At 47.8% G+C, this 27,971-nt stretch overlaps 1 protein-coding gene across 46 annotated transcripts in view; it reads left to right on the plus strand.

Annotated features, from left to right (window-relative positions):
• Window positions 1-27,593, plus strand: part of RARG (retinoic acid receptor gamma) — a 328,355-nt gene extending 300,762 nt beyond the window's left edge. For 45 of the 46 annotated variants that reach the window (XM_053294818.1, XM_053294838.1, XM_053294820.1 and 42 more), the window contains 7 exons: window positions 4,696-4,844; window positions 6,131-6,272; window positions 14,773-14,933; window positions 17,105-17,281; window positions 22,452-22,656; window positions 24,563-24,721; window positions 26,531-27,593. In XM_053294818.1, coding sequence (XP_053150793.1) covers window positions 4,696-4,844; window positions 6,131-6,272; window positions 14,773-14,933; window positions 17,105-17,281; window positions 22,452-22,656; window positions 24,563-24,721; window positions 26,531-26,712 — 1,175 coding nt within the window. In that variant the 3' untranslated portion in view covers window positions 26,713-27,593. Of the gene's footprint in view, window positions 1-4,695; window positions 4,845-6,130; window positions 6,273-11,294; window positions 11,493-14,631; window positions 14,689-14,772; window positions 14,934-17,104; window positions 17,282-22,451; window positions 22,657-24,562; window positions 24,722-26,530 lie in introns of those variants that run through there. The other variant, XM_053294862.1, reaches the window with a different exon arrangement.
• The last annotated feature ends 378 nt before the right edge of the window (window positions 27,594-27,971 follow it).

Here is a 27,971-nt window from a genome sequence, read left to right on the forward strand (position 1 = left end):
TTCACTACCAACTGAGACCATGGTTGGATTCCAGGATTAACATCTGGGAAAGAGGAGTCCTTGAGATTGGAGGCTAAATTCCTGAAACTTACCTCCCCACTTCCCCTTTGGGTCTACATTCTGTGCAGGGGTGGCAGCTTCAGTCCCCTGCATCTCCAGTCAAAAGGATCTCTCCGGTAGCAGGGATGGGAAATGCCCCTGGGACTTTTACACACAGCAGGTTTTACCGCGAACTTATGGGGAGGCTTTACTGCGAACTCAAAGTTATCTGAAAAAACCAATACAAATAGTGGTTTGTTTTTTTTTAAACCCCGATATGAATTGGGCTACACTCTGATGCACAGTGAAAACCCCGAATTGTGTGTGAACTGCTCCCTGACAACTCGCAGGGACTTCAGGGAAAATCTGGCCGATATGTGAACACACCCCCTCCATTCTGGAGGGGATGTGAGTTAAAGCACTTTAAAAGCCCTGTGTGAAAAACTTCCAGCTGTAGACCTCTGAAAACTGCTGTTCATCGCAGGGCTGGCACTTGGGGGAAAGAAATAAACCCCAAATTTAGCTTTAAAAAAAAACAACAACAACAAAATACTTTTGATATAAAATTCAGTTTTGTAAAGGGCACTGAAGCCCTCCTCACTCACCACTGGAAATACGTTTTTACATTCATATCCTTCCTTTTTCCCAAGGAGTTTTGGGTGACATGTATGGGTCTTCCCACCACTGTTGATTTGACCAGGCATTGTGTATGCCAGGTTTCTTAAATCAGAGTCCCCAAATTGTTGTTGGACTACAGCTCCCATCATCAGCTCCCATCATGATGGGAGTTGTAGTCCAACAACATCTGGGAAACCTTGTTTGAGAACCCCTGGTTTACACACTTGTAAACATATCTTCACAACCATAAGGGCTAGAAACTTTCTTTGTATTTTTAATTAAATTATCACAAAGGTTCTCAGGAAGCCGACGTGTATCCTATTCTCTGTTTGCTATGCACTCCTGATGAACTTCAGCCTACATGCAGCCCTGCCCATGATGAATCTGATCCAGTGTGATGGGGAGAGAGAGCTGGTCTTGTGGTAGCGAGCATGAAATGTCCCCTTTGCTAAGCAGGGTCCATCTTGGTTTGCATTTGAATGGGAGACTACATGTGAGCACTGTAAGATATTCCCCAACTCCCCCTTAGGAGATAGGGCCATAGCTCAGTGGAAGAGCATGCACATGCTTACATGTAGAAGGCCCCAAGTTCACCCCCTGGAATCTCTAGGTGGGGCAAGGAGAAACTCCTGCCTGTAACCTTGGAGAGCCCAGTGCCAGTCAGCACAGATAGTACTGAGCAAGATGGACCAATGGTCTAACCCAGTATAAGGCAGCTTCCTATGTTCCTAGTGTGATTGACTAATTGTGTAAAAGTAGTTGCGGTGTTGTTGCTTAGCCTCAGGCTGCCTGCATTAGTCTGTGTTCTGGAGAGGGGTGTGTGTATGTGTGTGACATACACAGGCTAAAATAGGGCTGTTCTTTTATTGGGACCAACTAAAAAGTAAAGAAGTGATCAGCACAGATTTTAAATCCTGTGGAATGCAGGTCTGTTATTGTCAGGAGCTCTGAATATTCATTGGAGGGTTATCTGTGGGCTGGGAGTGCTGGATTTGTTTATTGTAGGGTCACTCCTGGGGACAAGGGACATGATGACTGCCCAGGCTGTGTATGCTGGTTATCTATTGGTAGTGGAGGGCCTGCAAAGTACTGTTTTCCTTTTGCAAACAAAGTTTGTGCTGGAGCCAGGACTGGGAGATATTGCAGATAGTGGGTAGGTGAGGCGGGGAAATCTTTTGTGTGCCCCTTTGCTCCTGCCCAGTCATTGGCGGCTTTCATACAGCCATGGGGGCGGGGGTGAACTAAAAGGCTACATCCCCCCCCACTCCCCAGATGAGCTTTTCTAACCCATATCTGCTCTGGGCAGGGTCATTCCTCCCTTCCCACCCCCAGGGAAAGGGATTAGGTTACATGGTTCTGGTAACAATTCCAACCTGCTTGGCCTGGAATGTGGCATTTAGGGCCCTTGTCACAGGAAATTCAGTCTGTGTTGAAAGCTAGAATTGCAAACAGTTTCATGCCTTGCCGGGGTTGGGGGTGGTGGACAATGCTGTTAGTGCTGAAGGAGTTCTCTCCAGGCGTTGTGGGTCATGGTGAGGGCAAGAGGCAAGGAGGTGAGGGCTAAAGCCTTATGTTTTTACTCCTAACCATAAGCAACGCACCGTTTGCCTTTACTGTAACATGGGCAAGGCCAATGCCAAGCTGTGCTGCTGGGCCCTTGCCTCCATGGCATACTGGGCCCACCCCCCACAGCTTGTTGGGCAGCCCCTTCCCCTCCTGCCCTTGGAGGGTGAGAAGAAGAGGGACAGTCACTGCTGTGTTTTTGATCAGTTTGGGCAGCTTCTCCTCCACTCTCTGAGGTGGGAGGAAGTGTTGCCACTACCATCCTTCGGAGGCTTCAGTGGCAACTCCTCCCCTTCCCACCCTTGGATGATGGGAACAGCTGCCACTGCTGTGTCCTTCAACAGTAACTCCTCCCCTTTCAGCTAACCAATGGGAATGTCCCCCAGTGCCTGAGGGATGCTCCCAATGGCCAAGGTTTGTGGGTGGGTGCTCAGCAGTGGCAATGTGAGTCTGTTGACCGACTCTTGCAGCCCTGCCACTGCAAAGGGGTCAGCTGGGTGTGGGCTCTCTGGCCTGACCCAGCCTGGCCCATCTCTGATGCTATCCCTGAGGACTGGTTGCCCAAGCAAGCAGTGACCACTTGCCCAACCACCAGCTCTAAGCCCGGCACAGAGTTTGGTTTGGACCCTCCTCTGGCCACTCATCCCATTATTGGCTGAGTTGTTCCCAGACTGTGTCTTTGTCTCACCACGCCTGATAAAGTGTTGGATGCAGATCTGGAACACCTGAATTCAAGACTCCCCTCAGTCACCTCACTGGCTTTGGGCATATAATGTCCTCCCTGTCTCCATTCCTTCGTGGGTAAAATAAAATGGATACAACAGCAGCAAATTCCAGAGGGGCAGACTTGTTAGTCTGTTGCAGTAAACACACACATAAATGTGTTTTGGCACCTTAAAGACAAATTGATTTATTGTGGCACAAGCTTGTGTGGATTAGCACATACAGGTGAAACCCGGAAAATTAGAATATCGTGCAAAAGTCCATTAATTTCAGTAATGCAAATTAAAAGGTGAAACTGATATATGAGACAGACGCATTACATGCAAAGCGAGATAAGTCAAGCCTTAATTTGTTATAATTGTGATGATCATGGCGTACAGCTCATGAAAACCCCAAATCCACAATCCCAGAAAATTAGAATATTACATGGAACCAAGAAGACAAGGATTGTAGAATAGAACAATATCGGACCTCTGAAAAGTATAAGCATGCATATGTATTCAGTACTTGGTTTGGGCCCCTTTTGCAGCAATTACTGCCTCAATGCAGCGTGGCATGGATGCTATCAGCCTGTGGCACCGATGAGGTGTTATGGAAGACCAGGATGCTTCATTAGCGGCCTTTAGCTCTTCTGCATTGTTTGGTCTCATGTCTCTCATCCTTCTCTTGGCAATGCCCCATAGATTCTCTATGGGGTCAGGTCAGGCAAGTTTGCTGGCCAATCAAGCACAGTACACTGTATACTTTTCAGAGGTCCGATATTGTTCTATTCTTCAATCCTTGTCTTCTTGGTTCCATGTAATATTCTGATTTTCTGGGATTGTGGATTTGGGGTTTTCATGAGCTGTATGCCATGATCATCACAATTATAACAAATTAAGGCTTGACTTATCTCGCTTTGCATGTAATGCGTCTGTCTCATATATCAGTTTCACCTTTTAATTTGTATTACTGAAATTAATGGACTTTTGCACGATATTCTAATTTTCCAAGTTTCACCTGTAACTGATGCACAACTAAGGCTGCAGTCCTAAAGACACTTGCTTGGAGATGAGCCCCATTGAAGACAGTAGGGCTGACCAAAGTCTGTAGTTCCATACATTATACTGACAGGAGCAGGGGGCCCCAAGGGAGGTGTGGGGAAGGTCAAGCTATGCCATAGCATATCTTTCCTCCATGAAGGTTGGTGGTTTCTCCCTTATTAACTTTGGGGACTAGAAACCTCCTTTAAAAGAAAAAGATATGTGTAGAGAGCTGACATGGGCGCTTTCCAGATTAGCCACTCAGCAGCAGCAAAATGCTTCCATTCAGGCACATTCAAAACATAAACAGCAGGGGGAGCAGTCTCACGAAAACTAACAACCTGAAAAAACAGCAACGTCCTTACGCCGGATATACAACGTCATAGCACTATATCGCAGCAATTAAATTTGAAACAAGGCATTGGAAATCTGTATGGCACCCTGCTGTCAGTGTAGGGACTGCAGTGTCACAAGACAGGAAGTATGGACGCACACTTCAGAGATACATCCTGACCACGTTGCAGGGTCTAATCTGGAAAATGCCCTGATGAGGGAAATTACTCAAAGTAGTCCCATTGAAATTACAAGGTAGACATTGCCTAACTTGCCCTTTTAATTTCAGTGAGATTACTCTGAGTAATTTTTCGCACCATGTTAGCCATTGGTTTTACCAGTGCGTGAAGGAATTGTCCAAAGTGTTTGCTTAATGCTTCCATCTTTCTCTCTGCAGCAGTGGAAACCCAGAGCACAAGCTCAGAAGAGATGGTGCCCAGCTCTCCTTCACCACCCCCACCTCCACGTGTCTACAAACCTTGTTTCGTCTGCAACGACAAATCATCCGGCTACCATTATGGGGTCAGCTCCTGTGAGGGCTGCAAGGTGAGTGACGAGAACCTCTTGTGCTGTGGGGCCTGCCCTCCAGCGTCCAGGGCAGGGGTGAACTTGGCAGCTACCTGGTGCTCTGGCTTTCTCACAGTCAAGCTCACCGGATTCCTGACTTAAGCAGCCTGCATGCCTGCAACTGTTCTACCAGGAGGGTGTGGTTGGCTTCTTCACCCAGTCCTCCTCCTCCAGCAAAAGAATGTTGTAGCAGAGAATTCCAAGCTGCATGCCAAAAAACCAAGGCAGATTATGCAAGCAAGATGAAATGTGCAAAACAAGCAAATGGATGCCGACTTGTGCATCCTTCATTCCGGTTGTAGGATGTTGAGTTTCTAGTTGCAGAAATTCTGTGCATGTTCTTAGTGCAGAATTCTATTCAGTCCTTCTCCTAACATCAGATAAGCTAGGGCCATAGGCAGCCGTACCCAAATCTAAATCTGGAGTGTATGTTCTCCGCTTCCAAGTCTGTGAGGTCAATTGCTGAAGTTACAGAAGGGGCTGGTGCCAGAGCCCAAAATGGAGCTAGCAGAAAGTACTGCGGCATGGACCAGTCTCCTAATCTTTATACCAAATTCAGGCAATCTAGGTGCTTCATACTGTTCACCAGCTGTTGGAGCTGATGTTGTACACCCACTTCCTTCTTGGTCTGAAGAGGGCTTTGACATGGGCGTATACAAGACTGGTTCACATGATTGGAAATGAGTCCTACCCAAGTCCGGGAGTGGTGCATGCACCCATTTTCTGCTCAAGTGTGAGTAGAAAGTGTGGTAGGAGGGGGAGGAGTGATTGTGTGTGAGGCTCACATGAGTTGGGCACAACTGCTGTGTAGGATGGAGCCCTCCTTCCCAGCACAAGTCTCACACGTGATCAGCCTAGACGGCTCCCCCAGACCCTGGTGGCTACTCCCCCCTCCCCGCATTGTCCCCACGTCCCTGCCTCTGTCTGAGACCTTGAAGAGCTGCTGCCAGTCACAGACCTGGGTTAAATGGAATGATGGTCAGACTTGATGTAAGGAGACTTCAGGTCCTTTTGGAACCTGATATCCATGCATATAAAGATTCAAAAGGAATACTGCCATAAGATTCAGGTTCATCAGAAGCAATGTCTGAAGCTGCTAAATGGTCCCTCTTCAAGCAGCCTTGCTTGATAGGCTGTCCTGTGCTCTAGTTAGTGTGGGGGAAGAAGGCTTGGAGAGTGGCCTGGTTGGAGCCAGTGGATGCCATCCCTCCACCTCAGCCACCTGGTCACATGTCCCCCTTTCTCTCTCTCTTTCTCCCCTCCAGGGCTTCTTCCGCCGAAGCATCCAGAAAAACATGGTCTACACCTGCCACCGGGACAAGAACTGCCAGATCAATAAAGTCACCCGCAACCGCTGCCAGTATTGCCGTCTGCAGAAGTGCTTTGAGGTTGGCATGTCCAAAGAAGGTGCGTGCCTCCATTGGGGCTTGGATGTTGGGTGCATTTGGGGAAATTGATCTGCTCCTCCTCCATCGACCTGCCTGCCCTCTGTGACCTGATGGAAAGCTGGAACCAGGCTTGCTTGCTCCCATTCAAAGTGTAAGCCACCATGTGCTTACATTAGCTTCAGCTTTTAAAATAACTTTTAATTTGGATTTTTTTTTAAAAAAATGTAATTTTAAATATGGTTTTCGCCTGGTTTTAACATGCTTAACTTAAATTTGGTTAATTTTATGAGTCTTATTTCACACTGTATCTTTTTATTAAGGTTGTGAGCTGCCCCGAGCAGTAGTGTACTGGAGGGGTGGAGCATAAATATTTCAAATAATAAATAAATAAATAAATAAATAAATGTGCTGCCCTGCACAGAACGCAGAAGCGGCATGGCCCAGAAGGTCTATAGAAGATGGCAGGCCTTGAAAATGGGATGAGGCAGGGTTAACTAGCCCCAGACCTCACAAAACGTCCACCTTCCCAGACTTCTGGCCACTATAACTGAGGATGGTGGGAGTTGTAGTCCAACAACATCTGGAGGGCTGAAGCTTTACAAGCCTGGGATGGAGCAAGAAAAGGAATAAGGGAAGATGTAATCGAAGCTCTTCAGATGGGTCTGCATGCTCTATCGACATAATTGCTGTGTATATCTGTGTGTTTGTGTAATGCCATCATGGGATGCAGTATTTTACAAATCCTGAGGGGACGGTTCGCTGCCCTGAGGGGCTCACAATCTACAAATTGACATAAGGGAGATAACAGTGGGAGGGGAGGGGAGTAGAGGCAGGGCAAATGGGGATATCGGCAATTATTTTGTGCACAAAATAATTCGCCTAAGTGTACACTTAGGCTTTGCTGCAGTAAGGAATGGAACTTAAAGGGTTGTGTCACAAACTTCACAAAAAAGGTGGGTTTTGAGGAAGGATTTGAAGGAAATAGGAGAGGAGGCACCACTCAGGTGTCTGCTTTGGCCAGCATCCAGACTATTGCTATTGTTTCCATGCAGAGGCTAGTCTTTTGTTAAAAGATCCCTTTTGGACACAAGTGTGCTCACCCAAATGCTGTAACATGCTGCGTACATGCTGCTGGGATTTCCCCCCCTCATCGATCTCCCCTTCTGCTGAAGTCAACTATGACCTCTCAAAATATGTCGCTGAGGGCTGTGCGACCCTCAGGAACATATCTTTGGGAGTCACAATGGGCTTTAGAGGGAAGGAGAGATTGATGGAAATCCTCTATTCCCAACAGCACATGTGTAGTTTTGCTGCACCAGCATTTGGTTACTCTGGATGTTGGCCTTTGGGTTGTAAACTTGTGGGCAGGGACTATGTGTACTTAATTGTATTTACTTATTTCAAAATGTATATCCTGCCCTTTTCTGTATAACACATCCAAGGAGAGAAACAATAAAATCATAAAAAACAACCAAGATAGAATTGTTAACTACAGCACATTAAAACCACAGCATCTAAAACTAACAACTTCAGTCCAGCTCATAAAACAGCAATCAATTGTAAAGTCTTTCGCAATGGAAGTATTTTTAATACTTGCTTGAAGCAGGCAGAGAGACAGTGAGGCTGTTCTCACGTGCAGGCAAAACCGGGCTAACAAAGCCAAAGTCCGGTTTTGCCTGCACATGAGGACTGTTGGAAGCATGCCTGATCTTGGCGGCAAACCCATCTCCAGACCCACCCTCTTAAACAGGATTAAGAGAGAAAGTGCTCTCTTAACCCTGTTTTTCTGCTCGTCTGCCAGCCCCGGCTGGGCTGGCAGACAGTGGGGCTCCCGGCCAGCTTCAGGAAGGGGAGAGGGGGGATCCACATAATGCACCACACATTCGCATGGTATATTATGGGAGTTCCAGGTGGCAGCACCCTAACCCTCTGAGCTACTGGCAGCAGCTGGTAATTGTCTGGACGGGAGATCCTCCCACCGAAGAAACAGAAATGGATCATCTGCACATATGTTAGGGTAGCCAAGGTGGTTTCAATCCTGAATCTAGGCCAGAAGCCAGATTGGGAAAGATCAAGAAAATACATTTCATCTAGAATCACCTGGAGCTGAGATGTTATTATGCTCTCTATCACCTTGCCAAGAAACAGTAGGTTAGAAACCAAGTGAAAGTTATTTAAATCATCCAGGTCTAGGGTATTGTTTGCTTTGTTTTTGTGAATGGGGTGCATCACTCACTCCTTGAGGATTGTGGGGACCACACCCTCCCTATCAAAAGCTTTAACAGCCTCTGAAACCCACTCACCCTGATCCCCTCTGGCAATTTTTATAAGCCTAGAAGTGTCCAAATCCAGTCAGTAGGTGTCTGCACCTCCTTGCTTTAGACACTTGATGTAATATTATAATAATTATTATAGCCCAGTTCCATCTGTTCCTGTGAATCTGAACACAGAACATACAGCATGTATAATTGGTACACATGCAGACTCTCCACCACCGCCCACTGCATCAGTGTTTATATACAGGCAAAGTTGGGCTCACATGTCCGTGAGGCTATTCACACACGCATGCAAAACCGGGCTAAGGGAGCCCAGCCCAGTTTTGCATGTGCATGTGAACTGCCAGGATCGAGCCCGATTCCAGCGGCACCACCGTGGCAAACCTGCCTACGGAGCCTCCCCTCTATACGGGGTTAGGAGAGTGAGCGCTCTCCTAACCCCGTTTATTTTATCATGTGCAGCCGTGGCTGTCAGACTCAGGGAGGGGAGGGGGGAACCCCATAATGTACCGCACACTCATGCAGTGTATAGCTCCAGGAGGCAGGGCACCCTGGCCATCAGAGCTACCGGCAGGAGCCAGTGCTCATCTGGGTGGGCGATCTGCCTGCCCAAGGAAGGACGGTTGCTCGTGTGCTGAGAGGTAAGCACTTTGGGGCTTCCTCCCTGCGAACTGGATAGCCCTTTATCACTGGTCGTGACAAAGGGCTCTGTGTGTTCTAAGTAAAGTAAAGTGTGCCATCAAGTCAGTTTCGACTTCTGGTGACCACAGAGCCTTGTGATTGTCTTTGGTAGAATACAGGAGGGATTGACCATTGCCATCTTCCACACAGTATGAGATTATGCCTTTTCAGTACCTTCCATATCGCTGCTGCCCAATGTAGGTGTTTTCCCATAGTCGGGGAAACATACCAGTGGGGATTCGAACCGGCAGCCTTCTGCTTGTTAGTCAAGCAGTTTCCCCGCTGCTCCACTTAAGGTGGTCTGTGTGTTCTAGGCTTATCCAAATCAGAGATTTCTGAATCTAAAGCTTCATGATTTTAAGGAATGGCTTTTGTATACCCATTTATTATATCCCACCCTTCCTCTAAGGAACTTTGGGGTGGCACAGGTAGCTCTTCTCCCCCTGCTACATTTTATATTCACAACAAGGTTAGGCATGAAAGACGGTGACTGGCCAGAATCACCTAGTGACCCTTAATGCTAAGTCAGGATTTGAGCCCAGCCCAGAGTCATAGTCTGACACGCTAACCACTACACTATTCCGGTTCTCATATATTATCCAGGGTATATGTATATGTTCCTTCTGTCACCATGGGCTGCATTACATGTGATGCATGGGATTCGGAATTTTTGTACCAGATACCAGGGCCTGTTTTGCTGAGATACAATCATGGACACATCTCCGAGTGCACACAGGCCTGCCCAGAGCTTCTGAGGGCTCCTTGCTTCCTACAGCCTAGAAACTCCTGCACGGCCATCTGCTTTCCATATCTGGTTTCGCTGTGCCATTTTCTTCCATGGTAGTGCTTGGAGGGAAACCTTTGGGAAACGTTTACCTGAGAACTACAAAGACACGTGGATTTTTCGGGCGGGATGCATGAGTGGGAGACCAGATTCCTGTCACTTGCTGAGCCCCCCCCCCGCTCCTTTGTGGGGGGGGGGTCGGGGGGATGGTCCATGCTGATTTCCTAACTCGTGTGAAATTGTGTTCCTCTGAGGAGAACTAATTCCAAAAAGCTCTCCCATGGAGAAACAACAACAACAACAACAGACTTAGACTGAGAGAGATACTTTTGGCTGCGTTGCAGTGGTGGGTGGGGGAGTGTGCCATCCCTTTAAGAGCCCTGTCAGCTGCCGGGCCTTTTCAGAGACAGAGTGCCTCTCAGCGGCTGTTACTTTTACTCCCAACTGCTAAGGCATGTCTTCACGCTGGCCTGGGCCAGGGATCACATTAATCACCATCTCTTTAAGAGCCCCTAATTAGGAATGTCTATGTCTCAGAACCTGGCCATTTATTTCCAAGGGCCTGTCACTTTAAAGGGAGAGGCAGGCAGAGAGTATCAAGGGGGTGGGGGGGGGGAGAAGAATGTTATCCCGATGGGTTGTCACTAAGGAGACAGGAAACGGATGGCCTAAGGGATTTGGGCCAGCGGCCCCTCCTCTCTTTCCCTCCATATCCCATCTAGACTCAAATGTGGGGCGGCGGCGGCTGCTGCGGTGGCGGGGTGGGGGACCAAGTACATGGAAACTGAAGGATTATTTAGGAGGCGTGAGGTGCTCACCCTCTCTGCTAGACTTATACTCTATTAAAGCTTGTTGCCTTTGCAGCTCTCTCAGTGTGTATCTTTGCAACTTGAAAGCGAGGACTTGGGCGCTCATGTTGCTGTGAGGATGGTGTGTGTGTGTGTGTGTGTGTAGGGGAGTGGAATCCCCCAAGGCAGAGTTGGTGTGTGAGTGTGTTTGTGTGTGTTCCAGCCTGCAGAAGTCTGTATGGCTTGGCTGGCAGTCACCCCCCTACCCCCCTCAGCATTGTGCTGACTGTGGCTATAAGTGTATATCCTGCCGATTGGCGTATCCTGTTCCCAGATCCCTGGCGCTTTATCCTGGGGTGAACAGGAAGGGCAGCCTGGGAAGGCTCAGGCCAGTGAGAGTGCACACGCAACAGCAGGACTCCCGTTGAGGGAGGTGTGCTGAGTGCTCGCAGTAGGGGAGGGGGGTGCTGGTGCTTTTGACACCTCGAGGTGGGGGAGGAGGAGGAGGAATGGTGGGGTGCCAGATATCCCCTCCCCTCCCCACTCCACACACAGATGCCAGTCCAAAACCAACGCTGTCTGAGGAACCATGGCAACCAGCTCTGGATTTCTTGCCCACAGGGCACTGGATCTGGGTCTCTTGTGTGAGACATCTGGATCTCGTTTCTCCCGCCATGAGAAGCTACTCTCCCAGTTGTGGCATGCTGTGGGTTAGTTTGTGTGGGCTGGTCTGTGGAGGGCAAGTGAGAGGAGAGTCTCGCCTTGTCACAGGGGGAGGTTAGGCCAGATGGCCTTTCTTTCGTTCCCTGTGACCAACTCAGCAAGGGAAGGGCCTTTCCTTCCATCACCACATCCTTGTACAATGAAAGCCAAGCTACACATTACAAGGAATGCCCAGTTGGCCCTGCTTGCTTTTACACACACACACACACACACACACACGTAAATGGTGCCCCCAGGGGGCTTGATCAGGACTGAGGCCATGGCATGTGAGGATAGGGCAGGGCTGCACAACTTAAGCCCTCTAGCTGTTGTTGGACTACAACTCCCATTATCCCCAACCACAGTGACCAGTAGTCAGAGATTATGGGAGTTGTAGGCCAACATCTGCAGGAGGGCTGGATTTGCGCAGCCCTGGGATAGGGCCTTTAACTCATTGTCCTGATGAAAATCACATGCCAGAACTGCTGTTAGCCCCAGGAGGGAAGCTTCCATTGCTTCCTTCTCTCCTGGGTCTAAGAGCAAATTCCGATTGTCATCAGAGTCACAGCACAAGGGACAAAATTTAAGCACCCGCTTCATGCATGCTGTAGTCCCAATCCTGATCCATCCCTCATGGTTGCTATTTAAGGTTGTTTTAAAAAAAATGATGCAGGGCCAAACTGTGCATTTAATGTACCCTTTAATTTGACCATGAGTCATCAGCTCAATCTGCAGCTGCTTAAATGGATTAGAATTTCCCCGCTCTCGTGTAAGGCCAGAGGGTGGGGGGGGGTGAGAGCAAGAGACAAGATCCACATTTCTTTAACCATTGGATAATGAGTGTAAAAAGATGGTTAGTGTGGAGAGTATCTGACATATCTTCCATTCTCTTGTTGCCTAGTGAGTATACAAATACAACAATTGCTATGTAAAACAAAAGGTTTAGGATGCTTTTAATACATAAATTGAGAGGATAACATACAAAGATATAATTTAAAGCATGTAAACTTTGCTAGGATAAGCCCAAGTAAAGCTAAAAGAGACAAAATTGAGACGTATAACACTAATCCCACATTTCAAAGCCTCTTCAGTCAATACAAAAAACATCCAAGAAGATGTTTTACATTGGACACCACCAAAACCTTTGCGTGGTGTCCAAAGTAAAATAAATCTTGTGTGCTTTTTGTATTTTGTATTTTTATTCAAATTATATTGTGAATAATAATTTAACATCAAATATGATATGTAAGAAGCACATGGGACCTGGGAGACCCGAGTTCAAATCCCCATTCAGCCATGATACTAGCTCGGTGACTTTGGGCCAGTCACGTCTCTCTCAGCCTAACCTACTTCACAGGGTTGTTGTGAGGAGAAACTCAAGTATGTAGTACACCGCTCTGGGCTCCTTGGAGGAAGAGCGGGATATCAATGTAAAAATAAAAATAAAATAAAAATAAAAATTATTATTACATTATCATTCCCGCCACCATGGACCACCTGCAGTACTCTCACAGACCACCACTGGTCCACGGACCACCAGTTGAGAACCCCTGCATTAGGGGGTGGGTCTTTAGCTCAGTGGCAGAAGGTCCCCAATTCACTCCCTCACATTTCTAGGTAGGACTGGGAAAGATTCCTGCCTGAAACCTCAGAGGAGCCACTACCAGTGGCTACAGATATTACTGACCTAGATGGACCAATAGTCTGAATGTTGGCATATAGCTGATAAGGCAGGTTCTTATCTTCCTATGTTTCAGTTTGCCATCAGAGTTTGAAGCAGATCTATGCAACTCATCATCTGCCAAACTGCAAGCAGCCCATGAGCAGCTAGGAATTGTGGGCAGCCAAACACTCACTAAGCTTTCTGTTGTTGCCACCTACTTGAGACTCCAAAAACAGGGTCAAATGTGTGTGCGTGTGTGCATGTGCGTGAGTGTGTGCACGTGCACACACACACACCTGTTGTCAAGCATCTGACAGGCCACAATACACTGCTGGTTGGCTGCATTTGGCTCAATAGATCACAAGTTGTACAGGGTATCGTGGATTTTGGCCTGTGGCTAGAGAATCTGCAAGCTTGGTTATTCTATTCCCCAGGGAAGGAGAAGCAGTCCCTGTCGGGTGGAGTGAGCAACACCAACCCTCTCTCCCCACCCCATCTGTCTCGCAGCCCTGTGGATCTCTATCCAGCTGCCTTGGTTGTTTCTTCCTGTTTGCCTCTGACTGAGCACAGCTCTTGGAGCTCGTTCATGACAGCTTGGCATATGTCTGGGGTTAGGAAATCTGTCACACATCCTAGAGAGCAGGGGAGTAATGGTGGTGGCAGAGGAGGCCTGGAGTCTGGAATAGATCGCCACCATCTGATCCTAAATGGGCTGTTGTGCAGCAGTGTGATCTTTGTCAAAGGTGACTTCTCTATTCACAAAAGTACAGTGTGGGGAGAAACTGCACTTGCTGAAATTCTTCCTGCCAAGCATCTGTGAAGATCCTTTTCAGGACCAGGAGGTACTAAGGAGGGGGTGTAGCAGCTAATAGCATTTCATGAGCCAGGAAGATACCAGTTCAGATCTCACTTTGGCCACAAACTCCCTAGTTGGCTACCATTCTCTCTCCTTATCTTCTGCCTCAGAAGATGGCAACTGTCCCGCATGCCTGCTTTTGGGGTGTGTGTGTGGCTGCAAGTAGGCCAATTTTTGCCATGCCGTGTCTTTTCAGGGCTGCAAAACTTTGGCACTCTACCTATTTCTGACTACAACTCCCATCATCCACAGCCATAGTGACCAGTAGTCAGGGAGTATGGGAGTTGTAGGCCAACATCTGCAGGAGGGGAAAATTGTGCAGGTGTGTCTGAGTCTAGAGTCACTGTGGCAGCCACCACAAGCAGACAAGAGGGGTGTGTTGGCGGGGGCAATGGTGATGGGAGGGGGAAAGTTGGAGGGTTGCCAAGCAGCATGCAGAAGGTCAGCAGGCCTGATCTGGCCCACGGATCACGTGTCAAAGAGCAGGGCTTTAGGCAGCAGTGTCTTCCTCAGGCAGCTACATCTTGGAGGGGAGCCAACACCCAGGTTCCTTTGTGTGGTCTGAGGATGATTTAGCAGAATGTCTTCCCATCACCTTGGCCTGATCCTGTTGTGATTCACTTTTCAGCAGAAATAAATGAAACCCTGAACGTTTTTGGAATTGACGTGCTCCATTCATCAGAATGTAAGAGTTGCCAGTCTGGTCCAGCCTTATCACACATCACAGTGTGTCCCTTCCCATTTACGGTTCCCCCTACTCTCCTTTCAGCCGTGAGGAACGACCGCAACAAAAAGAAGAAGGACGTGAAAGAGGAGGTGGTGGTGGATAGCTATGAAATGACGCCTGAGCTGGAAGAGCTCATCCAGAAGGTCAGCAAGGCTCATCAGGAAACCTTCCCTTCCCTCTGCCAGCTGGGCAAATACACCACGGTAAGGCCTGTGTGCCTTCTTCTGTATTTTTTTTTTAATGTTAACCGCCCAGAGACAAAAGTTTGGGCGGTATAGACGTTTAATAAATAAATAAGTTAAATAAAATGTATCCGATCACTGTGCAAAGGAATGCATAGTAGGGGGCGCTGAGCACCTCTGTCCCAGGCTTTGGCTACACCAGCACATCTCCATTGTGATCCCTCAGTGTTTTGTCCCTTAATATACTAGTCTCTGTGTTGCATGCTTTGTGAGTATTTTGCATTGCATCAAGTTTGTAATGCTTGATAATACTCTCTTTCCCACAGTAACTGAGTTATTCTTCTGATTTGGAGTGCAGGGTTTAGGTTTTCCTCCTTCAGTTATTCTACATCTGTATACAGTTAGATATTCTCCCAATCTTAATGCTGCTGAAATTCCTCAAATCAAGAAACTGGGCAGAGAGCAGGCCCAGTAAGTACAGGCCTGTACAGACATATATAATTTGAGTGGTGAGCCTGCTGTCCAAAACTCATTGCATTTTGGACAGACGTACAACCTTCTATGCGAGATTGAGCTGAGGAGAAACCCGATCTTCTGGTTTGCAGCAGAACGTGGATTTGCATGATGCTGATTGGCTGGCTCTTCTGTCAGTCACAAAGCCACCATCACCCTTTTCTTAGAGCAGGGTTGTGTATGGTACTGATTTGGATGACTCTTCTGCAAGGCCCTAAGTCACTTCACCCAGAGACAAGTCAGAGAGGAGAGCTGGTCTTGTGGTAGCAAGCATGATCTGTCCCCTTAGCTAAACAGGGTATGCCCTGTTTGCATTTGAATGGGAGACTTGATGTGTGAGCACTGCAAGATATTCCCCTCAGGGGATGAAGTTGCTCTGGGAAGGGCAGATGGTTTCAGGTTCCCTCCCTGGCATCTCTAAGATAGGACTGAGAGAGATTCCTGCCTGCAACCTTGGAGAAGCCGCTGCCAGTCTGTGAAGATGATACTGAGCTAGATAGACCAATGGTCTGACTCAGTATATGGCAGCTTCCTATTTCCCTATGTTACCCTTTCCAGAGCAGTTTTTTTTTTAATGATAGAAAAGCCCCTGTGTTAAAATAGTTTTAAAGTTTTAAAAAACACACCAAAATTGTCGAACATTTGATTAGATAAAATGCCTCGAAAAAACACAACCAAAAAATGGATAGCCCAGATGGAGCATGTTGGGAGAGGCAAAGACTGAGAGGCAGTTGGAACACTCAATGTTGTGTGGAGTTTTGAGAGGTGAAGGTGGGAGAAAGCAAAAATAAAACCCTGCATCTTCTTCTGTCTCCAGCTATGCCTGGAAACAGATTTAGCTACTTTTCATAGCTCAGGACACAACACAATAGGCATAGTTCACACCTTCATTCAAATCTAGGTTTAATGTGGATTACTGACCTTAGCATGATTGTATGAACCTACACCAAAGTGGTTTATGGTTTGAGATGAATTTGAGATTCTTGCCTTGGCATGGGTTCACACAACCACACTGGTAACCCAATGTGGCAATCCACATTAAACTGGTATGGTAATCCACATCTAACTGGTGTGGTAAACCACATTAAACTGGTAACCCACATTAAACCTAGATTCAAATGTATGTGTAAACCAGGCCACAGTGTTACATGCAAACTATGCAGGCTATTTGTACTGTCTTTTTAATTTTATTTTTGTGTGTGTGCAGAATTAGACAAGTGTGGACATACTCCTTTTCTCAGAATGTGAAGACATCGTAGTTCGTTTGGTCTTCAGCTGATAGGTTGAGACCTACACACGCTCTGACCCAAAGTGTGTCATGCCAGCCGTGTCACCGCTCTTTTTTTCCTGTTGTGGTTGTTTAGGGGTGTGCTGTTTTGTTTTGAAAAAAAGAAAGAGGGAGGTGTGCGTGTGGGGAGAGAAAATAGACAGAGAGACCAATATATATGATAGGTAGGTCGGTAGATGTAGCTACCATGTTGCAGGTTGGGGCTAAAGTTGGATCAGAAAAAGTTGAAGGATGTTTTTATAATTTACTCCCAGCACCCGCCTCTTCCAGCATGAATGCTGTGAGGAATAGGGCAGGAACGCTGACTGGTGAGAGAAACTCCAAGCTACACCAGTCACAAATCCCTCCTGTGCCCCACAGTCCTAACCATGTCCTTGTCCCTCCTTTCCAGAACTCCAGTGCAGATCACAGGGTACAGCTGGATCTTGGGCTGTGGGACAAGTTCAGTGAACTGGCCACCAAGTGCATCATCAAGATTGTGGAGTTTGCCAAACGCTTGCCGGGCTTCACCACCCTCAGCATCGCCGACCAGATCACCCTGCTCAAGGCGGCCTGTCTAGACATCCTGGTGAGGGGCTGAGCCAGGCTGTTTGGTGGGAGTGGGAAACAGAAGGGTGTTGGGGCAGAGGCTACATGTCCACAGCGTTATATATATAGGGGTCTAAATGAAGCAAATGTCTGAGTAACTGAACATATGAAACTGCCTTGTATTGTCAGACCATTGGTCCATCTAGCACAGGGCTGTCTTCACTGGCAGGGTAGGAGAAGCGCCCAGCTTAAGTAGGAGAGCTGGGTGTGCTCCCAATTTTCGGTCATTTCCTTACAAACATGAAGGTAGGAAGCAAGGAGAATGATTGGGTGTGAGGTGCCAGGACAAGCGCAGCCTACCTTGATTCCATCCCCAGCTCTTTACCAAAGTATGTATGTATGTATGTATGTATGTATGTATGTATGTATCTATCTATCTATCTATCTATCTATCTATCTATCTATCTATCTATCTATCTATCTACCTACTTACCTACCTACCTACCTACCTACCTACCTACCATATTTATATACCGCCTAATATATGTATTTATGTACATAATAGAAAATACAACAAATATAAAACAAAATAAGAAACACTTTCAAAGAACAGAATAATTAAAAGAAATTCACAGAATAAAACATTTTAACAGTTTAAAATTAATTTTAATTAAACAGGTATTTTAAAAAGCAATTAAGGTTCTTTTAAAGAACAATTGGAGATGGAGAAGCTCTTATTTGGACAGGGAAGCTCTGGAGCAGCCGCAGAAAAGGCCCAGTCGTGAGTCGCCACCAGATGAGCTGGTGGCAACCATAACCGGACCTCCCCAGATGATCTTAATAGGCGACTGGGTTCATGACAAAGAAGACGCTCTCTTAAGTACCCTGGACCCAAGCCATTGAGGGCTTTATGGGTAATAACCAGTACTTTGTATTTCTCTCGGAAACATATCGGCAGCCAGTGCAGTTCTTTTAAAATTGGTGTTTATATGGTCCCTTTGGGTTATCCCAGAGACCAGTCTGTCTGCCACATTCTGTACCAGTTGTCGTTTCCAGACTATGTACAAAGGCAGCCCCAAGTAGAGTAAGTTACAGTAGTCGAGCCTAGGGGTTACCAGCACATGCACCACATATGTTTTAAGGTAATTTACCTCCAAAAATGGGTGTAGCTGACGTATCAGCAGAAGCTGATAAAAAGCACTCCTGGCCACTGCCTCAACCTGAAAAACCATAGAGAGTTTTGGATCCAGGAGCACTCCCAAGCTACATACTTTTCCTTTTTGGAGGAGTGTTACCCCACCCAGAACAGGCAGATCTAAACCATTTCTTGTGTCCTGGCCCTTCACTGTCCGTACCTCTGTCTTGTTTGGATTTGACTTCGTTTTGTTATTCTTCATCCAGCCCATTAACAACTCCAGGCAGGCATTTAGGGAGGTTATGTCATTTCCTGATAAGGTCGACGTGGAGAAATAGATTTGGGTGTCATCAGTATATTGATAACACCCTGCACCAAACCTCCTGATCATATCTCCCAGCAGTTTCATGTAGATGTTAAAGAGCATTGAAGATAGTATGGAGCCTTTTGGAACTCCATAATTCAGTTCTTGCTTTGCAGAGCAACAGTCTCCAAGCAACACAAACTGGAATCTACCCAAGAGGTAGGAATGGGAAAACTGTACAACAGTGTCACCTAATCCCACCTCCCTCAGGTAACCCAGAAGGATACCATGGTAGATGGTATTTAAAGCTGCCAAGAAATCCAGAAGGATCAGCAGAGTCACACTCCTTCTGTCAATTGTAAATCACCCAGGGACTTTTTTGTATTGGGGGTGGTATAGAAATGTAAGAAAATAAAATACTAATTACTCTGGAGACAGTTGAAAGTGTAAGAGCCATGCAGGGACATTTTATCATATGTGGTGGACATGTAACAAAGCGCAACAATTCTGGAAAAAAATTCACTGTAAGAGGCAAGAAATTTTAAACATAAATTTCCCTTATTCACCAGAGGTTTTCTTGTTAAATATGACTAAATCCTATATTCCTACCAAGTATACGGAGCTGTCTTTGTATATGATTACTGTAGCCAGGATCTTATATGCTACTATGCTACTAAACTGAGACAGCAAATAAGCCCGACTGTAGATGAGTGGTTATTAAAGTTATGGGAATATGCCTCTATGGCTAAGGTTACTGCTTATGGAATACTTCAGATGAAACATTTATTTCAGTTTGGGAGCCTTTTATAATTTACAATTTAGCACAGGGTCAACACCCTCATCCAAGATTTGGTTTTTCTTTCTAGAATAGATGGCGAATTAAAGTGTTATTTCTGTTTTTTTGTTTGTTTTGTTTTTACAGTTCTTGGTAAAGGGGTGTGTGTGTGTGTGTGTGTGTGTGTGTGTGTGTGTGTGTGTGTGTTGGAGGGGGTATGTAATTATGAGATGCCCAAGAAATGTTAACTGTAAAGTTACTTTTATCTTTCTTCTTTTTCTATGTTTCTTTTCTATTTCTGTTATCTTGTTGAAAAAAATAGTAAAAATATATATATTTTAAAATAAATAAATAGCCAATTGGAGATCACCCATCAGGCCGACCAAGGTAGTCTCAACCCCATAGCATGCTCAGATGCCAGTTTGAAATAGTTCTAGATAATCTGTATCATCCAAAACTGCCTGGAGCTGAGAAGCCACCACCCACTCATTCACTTTGCCTAACCATGGGAGATTAGAGACCAGCCTATAGTTGCCTAACTCTGAGGGGTCTAATGTAGGTTCTTCCAAGTATGGTCTGATGATAGCCTCCTTAAGACAAGGAGGCATCCCTCAGAGAAAAGAAGTGAGCGTCCCTTCCTCAGAGAAGCATTTGTGATGTCAAATAAGACAAGCTTGGCAAGGGTCAGGAGAGCAGGTGGTAGAAAGTAGGAGGAAAAGCCCTCCTACCCAGCTGCTGCCTCCCACTTGATCATTCGCCCTGCCTCCTACCTTTAATGTTTGCAAGCATGCTACCAAAAATCAGGAGCATGCCAGGCTGTCCTAGACAGGCTGGGTGCTCCTTCTACTCTGCTAGTGATCATGTGAGAAAGCCTACTGACTGGTGGCAGCAGCACTCCAGGGCTTGGGTCTTTCCCATCACCTACCACCTGAAGGTCATTCACGCAACCATTTTCACTAGGGCTGCACAGGGCTGGGCGGGGGAGGCTACCTACCTTCCTCCACATGATCCTCACCACTTCTGGGCTCTGCCGTGCCACACACCCACGACCAGCACATGAGTGATCCCAGAGTAGTGAGGGGATGGGGAGAAAGCAGGATGCAGCCTCCTCTATCCCAAAATGCACTGCATGAGGAGTGTGGAGCATTGGGGAATTCCTCACTGCCGGGCCACTCTTTCCCTTCACTCTATGGAAGTCCGGGCTCTCGGCAGCCCGAGCTTCCTCACAAGGTAGGAGGTTGTGCACACCTCACTTTTAGCCTGGGTAAAAAAAACCCAGGCTACCTGGTGGAGGAGCACTGGGATCCGTTTTCCCTCTAAGGCGTGTGTACATGTGCACGTTCACAGGTTTGTTTGTTTGATTTCTATACTGCCATTTGAGCCATTTTCGAAAAATGGCTCAAAAATGACTTTTTGATGTCCGCTCAGTTCATTTTAGATCTTGCTCAGGTTGAATCAGGAAGGCCCCTCTCTGAATGCATATGCACACACACACTGCCTTGATACTGCTGCACAACGGCTGAAAAAAATTAGAAGAAACACTGGCCGGGATCAGGACCGATCTCAGCAGTTCTCATGATCAGCCCTATCCAGGCTACAACTGCCCTAACTGGGTAGGACTGGTCTAGAAGAACGACCTCCTGTTCTTTTTTGAGTAATTGGAGATGCTAGGAGTTGAATGTGGGACCATCTGCATGCAGAGCATGTGCTCTGGCACTGAGCGATAGGCCCTCCCCTCCCCATCTGCTTATGAAGAGGGGCAAGGAGCCAGGTGAGGTATTGAAACCCCATCCTTTGTCCACTGGATAATCTGCTCCACTCCAGTTCTGGCTGGTGAGATTTCACTGGACATTTCTCTAACACTCCTGTGCCTATTGCTGTGGCCCTAAAGGCTAGGAACCTGCATGAAACACTGAGATTCTCCGGATACGGAATTTTGCATTTGTACCAAATTCTGCATCAACACATAATTGTGGAATGGATGATGTCAGCATTCCCTTACATCATTCATCCTCAGAAACACTCTGTGAGAAGAGGTCACCAGAATGCCCATCTCAAAAGGAAGCTGGGTGGAAATGACATGGCCAAGGTGTCTCGGTGTATCCTAAACCCAGCTGGAATCTCTGCAGTGCTTCTGGCATGATGAGTGCTTTGCAGTTCTCGCATCTTCCCAATTACCTTGTGGGGATCATTCCATTATCATGATGCTCATTGTATAGGTGGGAATCCGAACCAGATCCCAGGCCATCTTTTTAGCCTGTAGATGAGCTGAGGTTCCACTTTATCTTCTAGAGAAGAGTTCAATCCTTGGTTGGCATTGCCCTGTCTTGCTTTCCACTGGAGATCCCTGTTCCTTTTGAGAGCACTGTGATCATTGGGTTCAGTTTCCCCAGTGGCAAAGGCAGCAGTCCTTGAGTGTTGCAAAGAATGGAATGTTTAGGCCTGTTGAGCTTCACAAAACAAGTTTCTGCTTATGTCATGGCCCTGTACAGTACTCGAGGGCCATCAGTGGGCACAATTTGGGTGCGGGGTGGATAGCTCAAGCGTAAGGCCAAACAAGACGTGATGGTAGCAGGCATGTGTTTTATTTCATGCGTCTTGCCCTGTTTGCATCTAAAATGGAGGGAAGAATTTCAGTGACCAACTGAGCATACAGGAGAGGGCTGCTGAGCCATCCCCTCTCCCACGACTGACTTCCCCTCACTCTGTTGCTTCAGCCACTTTTCTACATTCTCAGCTCAATTCTGGTATCAGAGTCAGGGATGGAGAAAAGCTCTCAGAGCAATGAACTGAGTGGACCTAAAATATAGCCGGGGTGGGGGTGAGGGGCGGCAAGGTTCTGACATCTTCTTGCAGGCACTTCGTGTCCAAGACCTGCCAGTTGACACGTGAAAGTGGCAGGCAGGGCAATGATGGCCTTGTCATGTCTTATTTAGTGCTCAGTAGGCTCCCCTCTCACCTGGTGACCATCTTCTTTACAACCCTTCCCCCTGCAGATGCTTCGTATTTGCACCCGCTACACCCCGGAACAGGACACCATGACCTTCTCAGATGGGCTGACCCTGAACCGCACCCAGATGCACAATGCTGGATTTGGGCCCCTCACTGACTTGGTCTTTGCCTTTGCCGGGCAGCTGCTGCCCCTTGAGATGGACGACACAGAGACAGGCCTCCTCAGCGCTATCTGCCTCATCTGTGGAGGTAACGGGGGCTTTCGCCTTTCCCCCTTGGGCTGGGGTAGGGAGCCTAGTCTTTGATTCTCATAGATGGAACACTTTGCAAGTATTACCTGGAACCGCTCTGGGGAGCAGGCAGGAGTGCTGGCTTATAGCGATGTCCTTTGACTCCTCTGCAGTGAAACAGACTAGGGTAGTGGCGTAACTGGCGTACCTGCTCTGCACCTTAGGGCTGGGGCAGGCTATAAATCCAAGAAAGCAATAAATGAACCATGAACGACTCTGCTTTTGTAGAAGAAGTAGAAATTGACCATGATGTCATCTGCAGTTATCTAATGTTTTCTTTTGGTTTGTGTACAGCTTTTGTAAAAACTGGACTTGGGCATTCAGATGTTTGCTTTAACTGTTTGGACAGGAAGTTGGGAGGGAAGGGGTGCACAGTGGTGTGAGGAATGGATTGTCCAGTAGTGCCAGGTTTTGAGAGCTGCTGTGACTAAGGCTTCATGGGAGCTGGGATTGCTTGTATAATCACAAAGGCTTCTAATTGACAAACTCATTTGTTTGCAAAACAGTTGAGTCACCCTTCCATCTAAAAGCTCTCAAGGCAATGCATGGAAAAGGTTTTGTCCACAATAAACTGCAGATCAAGGCAACGGGTCTTTCCAAATGACGGTTTCTTTCATGGCTGTACAGCTCTGGCCCTCCTGCAGATGTTGCACTACTACTCCCATCACCCTTGACTAGGGATGATGGGAGATGTAGTCCAAAAGCAGCTGGACGCCCGAAGTTGTGCAGCCCTGGTTTATTCCAACACAACTGCTAATTCTTACAGGCAGTGTTGCAGGCAGGCAGTCCAGATTACATTTTGCCCATCACATGTCTTCTTTGCACAATCTGCTTAACCACCCATAAAATATCAACTTCAGACATCTCAACAGACAGCATGAAAACAGCAAAGAATCCTTTCATAGAAACTTAGCAAAACCCAGATAATGCCTAGGAGGAAAAAAAGACCTTCAGTGCCATCTGTGGCATGAATCCAGAGAGGAGGCCACCCCAAGTTCCTTCAGTAGAACGTACAAATAAGTTGATTCCAATATTGCAACTAAGAACACATTTCTAAGAGCAGAAATGAGGTCCTTTCATGAGGCAAGGTGAAGAGAGACGGTCACCTCAGGTGGCATATTACTGGGGCACCAGCAGGATGGCAAAATGCCTTCAGCTACCACCTTTGGGGCAGCCTTTGGGTTTCAGATCGGACCCCTGCCAACTTTGCAAGAAGCTCCTCTCCTCACACTCTTGGCAAAGCTCACAAGAAGCAGGAGGAGAGGAGGGGAGGCTGCAGGCAACCTTCCTTCCTCACTGTCCCCCGTGCAACTTCCAAACTTGAAAGGGAGCTGGACCCCACCAGGGGCGGAGGCAAGGCTCTCTCTGGCACCTCGCCTCTGGCTCCACGATATCTTAAGCTGCTGCTGTTCAAGAGCTATGGGGCTGAACCCGCCAAGCCAAAAGATCTAGAGGACCCTAAGAGAGTGCTGATGAAAGAGGGGCTGCTTTTACTTCTGGCCCAGAATGCCACTGAGGGCATGATTTACTCGTGGGGGGGGGAGCGTGTGGGCTAGGAATAAGGCTGCAATGGCAAGTAACAAAGGATTGCTATGGAGTCTGTCCCATTGACAACTGGAAACGCCATCCAGGCCCTTTCTGCCATCTTAGACTGTTCAAGTTTCTCTCTGCAACCCAATGGATTAGTCTTACCCTCATCTGAAGATGAAAACTGAGATCCCTAGGGTGGAGAAGAAACTTCTGGGTTCCCCACATTGCCTTTTTCTTCTTAACACCCCCACCCCACTCTCACCCTGTACAATGAAGTAATGGCCATTCAGAAAGAGCCAGCCCCCATGCTCCATATACCATGCTCTTTCCCCTAGATCGAATGGACCTGGAGGAGCCAGAGAAAGTGGACAAGCTGCAAGAGCCGCTGCTGGAAGCGCTGAAGATATATGCTCGCCGACGCCGGCCCAACAAACCTTACATGTTCCCCCGCATGCTGATGAAAATCACTGACCTGCGGGGAATCAGCACCAAAGGTGAGCACCAATCATTGTACATGGATCATCACACATTGCAATCTAGAAGTGAATCCACATTAGAGATGTGCACAAACTGTTCAGTGCTAAACTGGTTCACCTGAAACCAGGCTGCTTCGGTGGCTTGATTGTGAACTGAACCAGAGGCAGTTTGGTCTGTGATCGAACTGAACCAATCGCAATTCGGGCAGACCAGTTTGGCGTCGAACGGGCACCCGGGGGAATGGCAAGAGAGGTATTTAAATGGTCTTACCCAGCCAGTGTGGCTGCAAGTGCTGCTGCTTGTCCACCTGGCACAGCCCATAGCCTAAATGTGTGCCACGATGCCCCTTTTAGAACACCGCCTGCATGGCTGCGGCATGGTTCGGGCCTCTGCAGATGTGCAAATGGTTTCCACACATCTGTAGAGACTGGAACTGTGTAGCCACCGTGCAGGCTAAAAGGGGCATCAGGGTGCACACTTAAACTATGGGCTGTGCCTGGGATGGGGAAGTGGTGGCGCCAGCAGCTGCTCTGGCCAGGTAGGGTCTTTTAAATCCCTCTCTCGCATCCCCCCTTTATCGCTTCCCAGGATCTTCACCCCTTTACTTGCAAAGGGTAATCCACACCAGATTCATCATTTACAGACTCTTGAACCACCAAACTGGTTCAGTCAAACAGATTGGACTGGCTGGTCGGTTTGACCAAACTAGTTCTGAAACTGCAATTTTGGGCTCATGCACACCCCTAATCCACACAGTTTTCTACCCAGAACTGATTTCTGTGCAGACGTGTTGTAATCTATAATGTAGCCACTAGTGGCCTCTGTGGAAGTCTGAATCTGAGCATCTTGGTTGTAAAGGCTGCAAGATTTATTCACAACTCAGAATCCAGTCTGGGATCAATCAGGCAATGGAAGTTGTTGGGGATTATGGATTGTATTATGTTCTCTTTCTGTCTGTCTCTGTCAGTCTACACACATATATAATACGTGTCACGTTTCAAGGGTGACCTCCTTACCTCCAAATAGGGTTAACTGGAACCAAAGTCTCGTGATGGAGGAGAGGCTGGGCAAATTTCAGGCTTCCAAGATCTACTTAAAATAAAAAAGAAAAAAAGATAGAACCCACTTGATTTCAGGTGCAAAGTGATGTTTCAAGGACAGGAACTGAGTGCTCAGAGTGCTCTTGCATAAAAAGCCACTCCTAGATTTCCCCCAACCTTTCTTCATTTTAGTAGCCTAATTTAGGAAGGAGAGGGGAGTCCTTGAGTTCTTGTTCCTGCTAAGTAAGTAATCAGGAACCCCTGTGGATCTACTGCCAATCACCCAGAGATCTGCTAGTAGATCCTAATGTACCTTCTGCCCACCCATGGTCTGCTTTTGGCTTTCCCAGTGCAGTAGAGGAAGCATTTTCCTCCTCTGCCCATAGTGTGCTTAGTACTGGTACAAGCCAGGAATCTCAGACATCTCTGCTTCCTCCCTGTGCAAAGCAGTAACCGAGCGCAGCACTTCCTCTGTAACGAAACAGTGGCGCTGAAGCACAACGCTGTGCACCTCCTGCTATCCTGCCAGTCTTGGGTTCCTCCGAGGGGTTGGGAGAAATGTCCTTGGGAGCCACGTTCTGCCCCTAGGTTGCCAGTGGGCTATCATTGCACTGCCATAAACAGGCTCCTCCTACCATGTGTCTGCAGCACTCCCAGTGGGAGGCTCACAGCAGATGTGCCCTGGATTGCATTGTCCATGGCCAAACTGTGACAATGCAGCTCCTCTTTTAACTTCTGCTGGTGGGGAAATTTATGTCTTCTTGTGCCTTTTCCCCTCTTCAACAGGGGCGGAACGAGCCATCACCCTGAAGATGGAGATTCCGGGCCCCATGCCACCTCTCATCCGAGAAATGCTGGAAAATCCTGAGATGTTTGAAGATGAATTGTCACAGCCCCCACCCTTGGCAGAACCGCCTAGCTCCGAGGAGAGCCCAGCTGACACCAAGAGCCAGGAGGAAGCCCCTTAGCATCTCAAGCGAGCCAGGATCTAGGCTAGGAAAGGCCAGGAGAAAACCCTTTTCCATGGATCTCCTCCGTCCTTCCCACTGCCCATTTCCTCCAGGACTCTTCGTTTGCCTTTCCTGCTCTTGGCCATACGCTGGAGTCGGGTGTGATGGCAATGCTCAAGACCAACTCAGAGGCACCCATGCCCCACTCGCGCTCTATCTTTGGTGACTTGGGGAGGATGATGTCTCTTGCCTTAACCTTTTCCTAAGGGGCCTTGGATGCCTACTCTGAAGCCTTTACCATACCCCAACCCCAAAGCTTTGCCAAAGTCCCAGGCTGCTCGTCCAGCCAGCTGTGTTGGGCATTCTCAAGCCAAATATTCAGGACCTGGGAAAGCCCCCAAGGGGCTTCGACTTGGAGGCCCTCCCTTTTTAAATGGGAGGAGCTCCAAATGTGCAATTCCCCCGCCTGTGGGAAAAGGGGCACCTCAAGAGCCCATAGAGAGACTCTGCAGCACATGGGCCTAATGCAATGGACGTGGCCTCCTCCCTCCAACCCAGTCCACACTCCTGGCTGGGGATCAGCTAATGCCCTTCAGCCTCCCAGGCGTGAACCCAGGCATCCGAGGCACTATTTATTTGAGTCTCTGAAGACAGAGGGATGGCGTGTCCCCACAATGCCCCCCCCCGCCCCGAGAGAACTTGGACCATTCCTTATGGGGTATGGGGAGAGTGAAGCCAGGACTTCAACACAACATCCCCGTGGCCTGTCAGAAGTTTTTGTTTGGGGGTGGGAGGGGTATTCATATCCGTCTCTCATGGGTTCCAGTGGGGTAAGGATTTTTTGAGGGAGGTGTTGGGGGGTGAGGAAAGGGGCTTCTTTTTTGTTCGCTGTATAAAGTGCTAATGTTTTGTTGTTTGGGGTGGGGGGAGAGTGGCTCCAGAGAGGGGTGGGGGAGGGGTTGCAGTCCTCTCTGTTGCCTCTCCAGCCCAGAGGTGGAGGAGGGGCAGTGGGGGAGGGGCAGTGGGGGAGGAGAGGGGATGCCCTTGCTTGGGATGCTTTTGACCCCGGTGCTAAGAATTCTGGGAAACAGACTCCAAAGGACACTAGATACCAAAGATTGATCAAGGAAGGGGTGGAGGTTAGGGGTCCAGAGCTGCAGACTTGAACCCATTTCCTGTCCCTCAGGGGCCCCTACTGCCTGCCTGCCCGCCCGCCTGGTGTCCCCTGCTCCCATAGGAAGCCTGTACAGCAGTCCAGTGGAAGTTGCAGGGGGCCA

Source organism: Hemicordylus capensis, chromosome 2, assembly GCF_027244095.1.
Source record: "Hemicordylus capensis ecotype Gifberg chromosome 2, rHemCap1.1.pri, whole genome shotgun sequence".
Lineage (NCBI taxonomy): Eukaryota > Metazoa > Chordata > Lepidosauria > Squamata > Cordylidae > Hemicordylus > Hemicordylus capensis.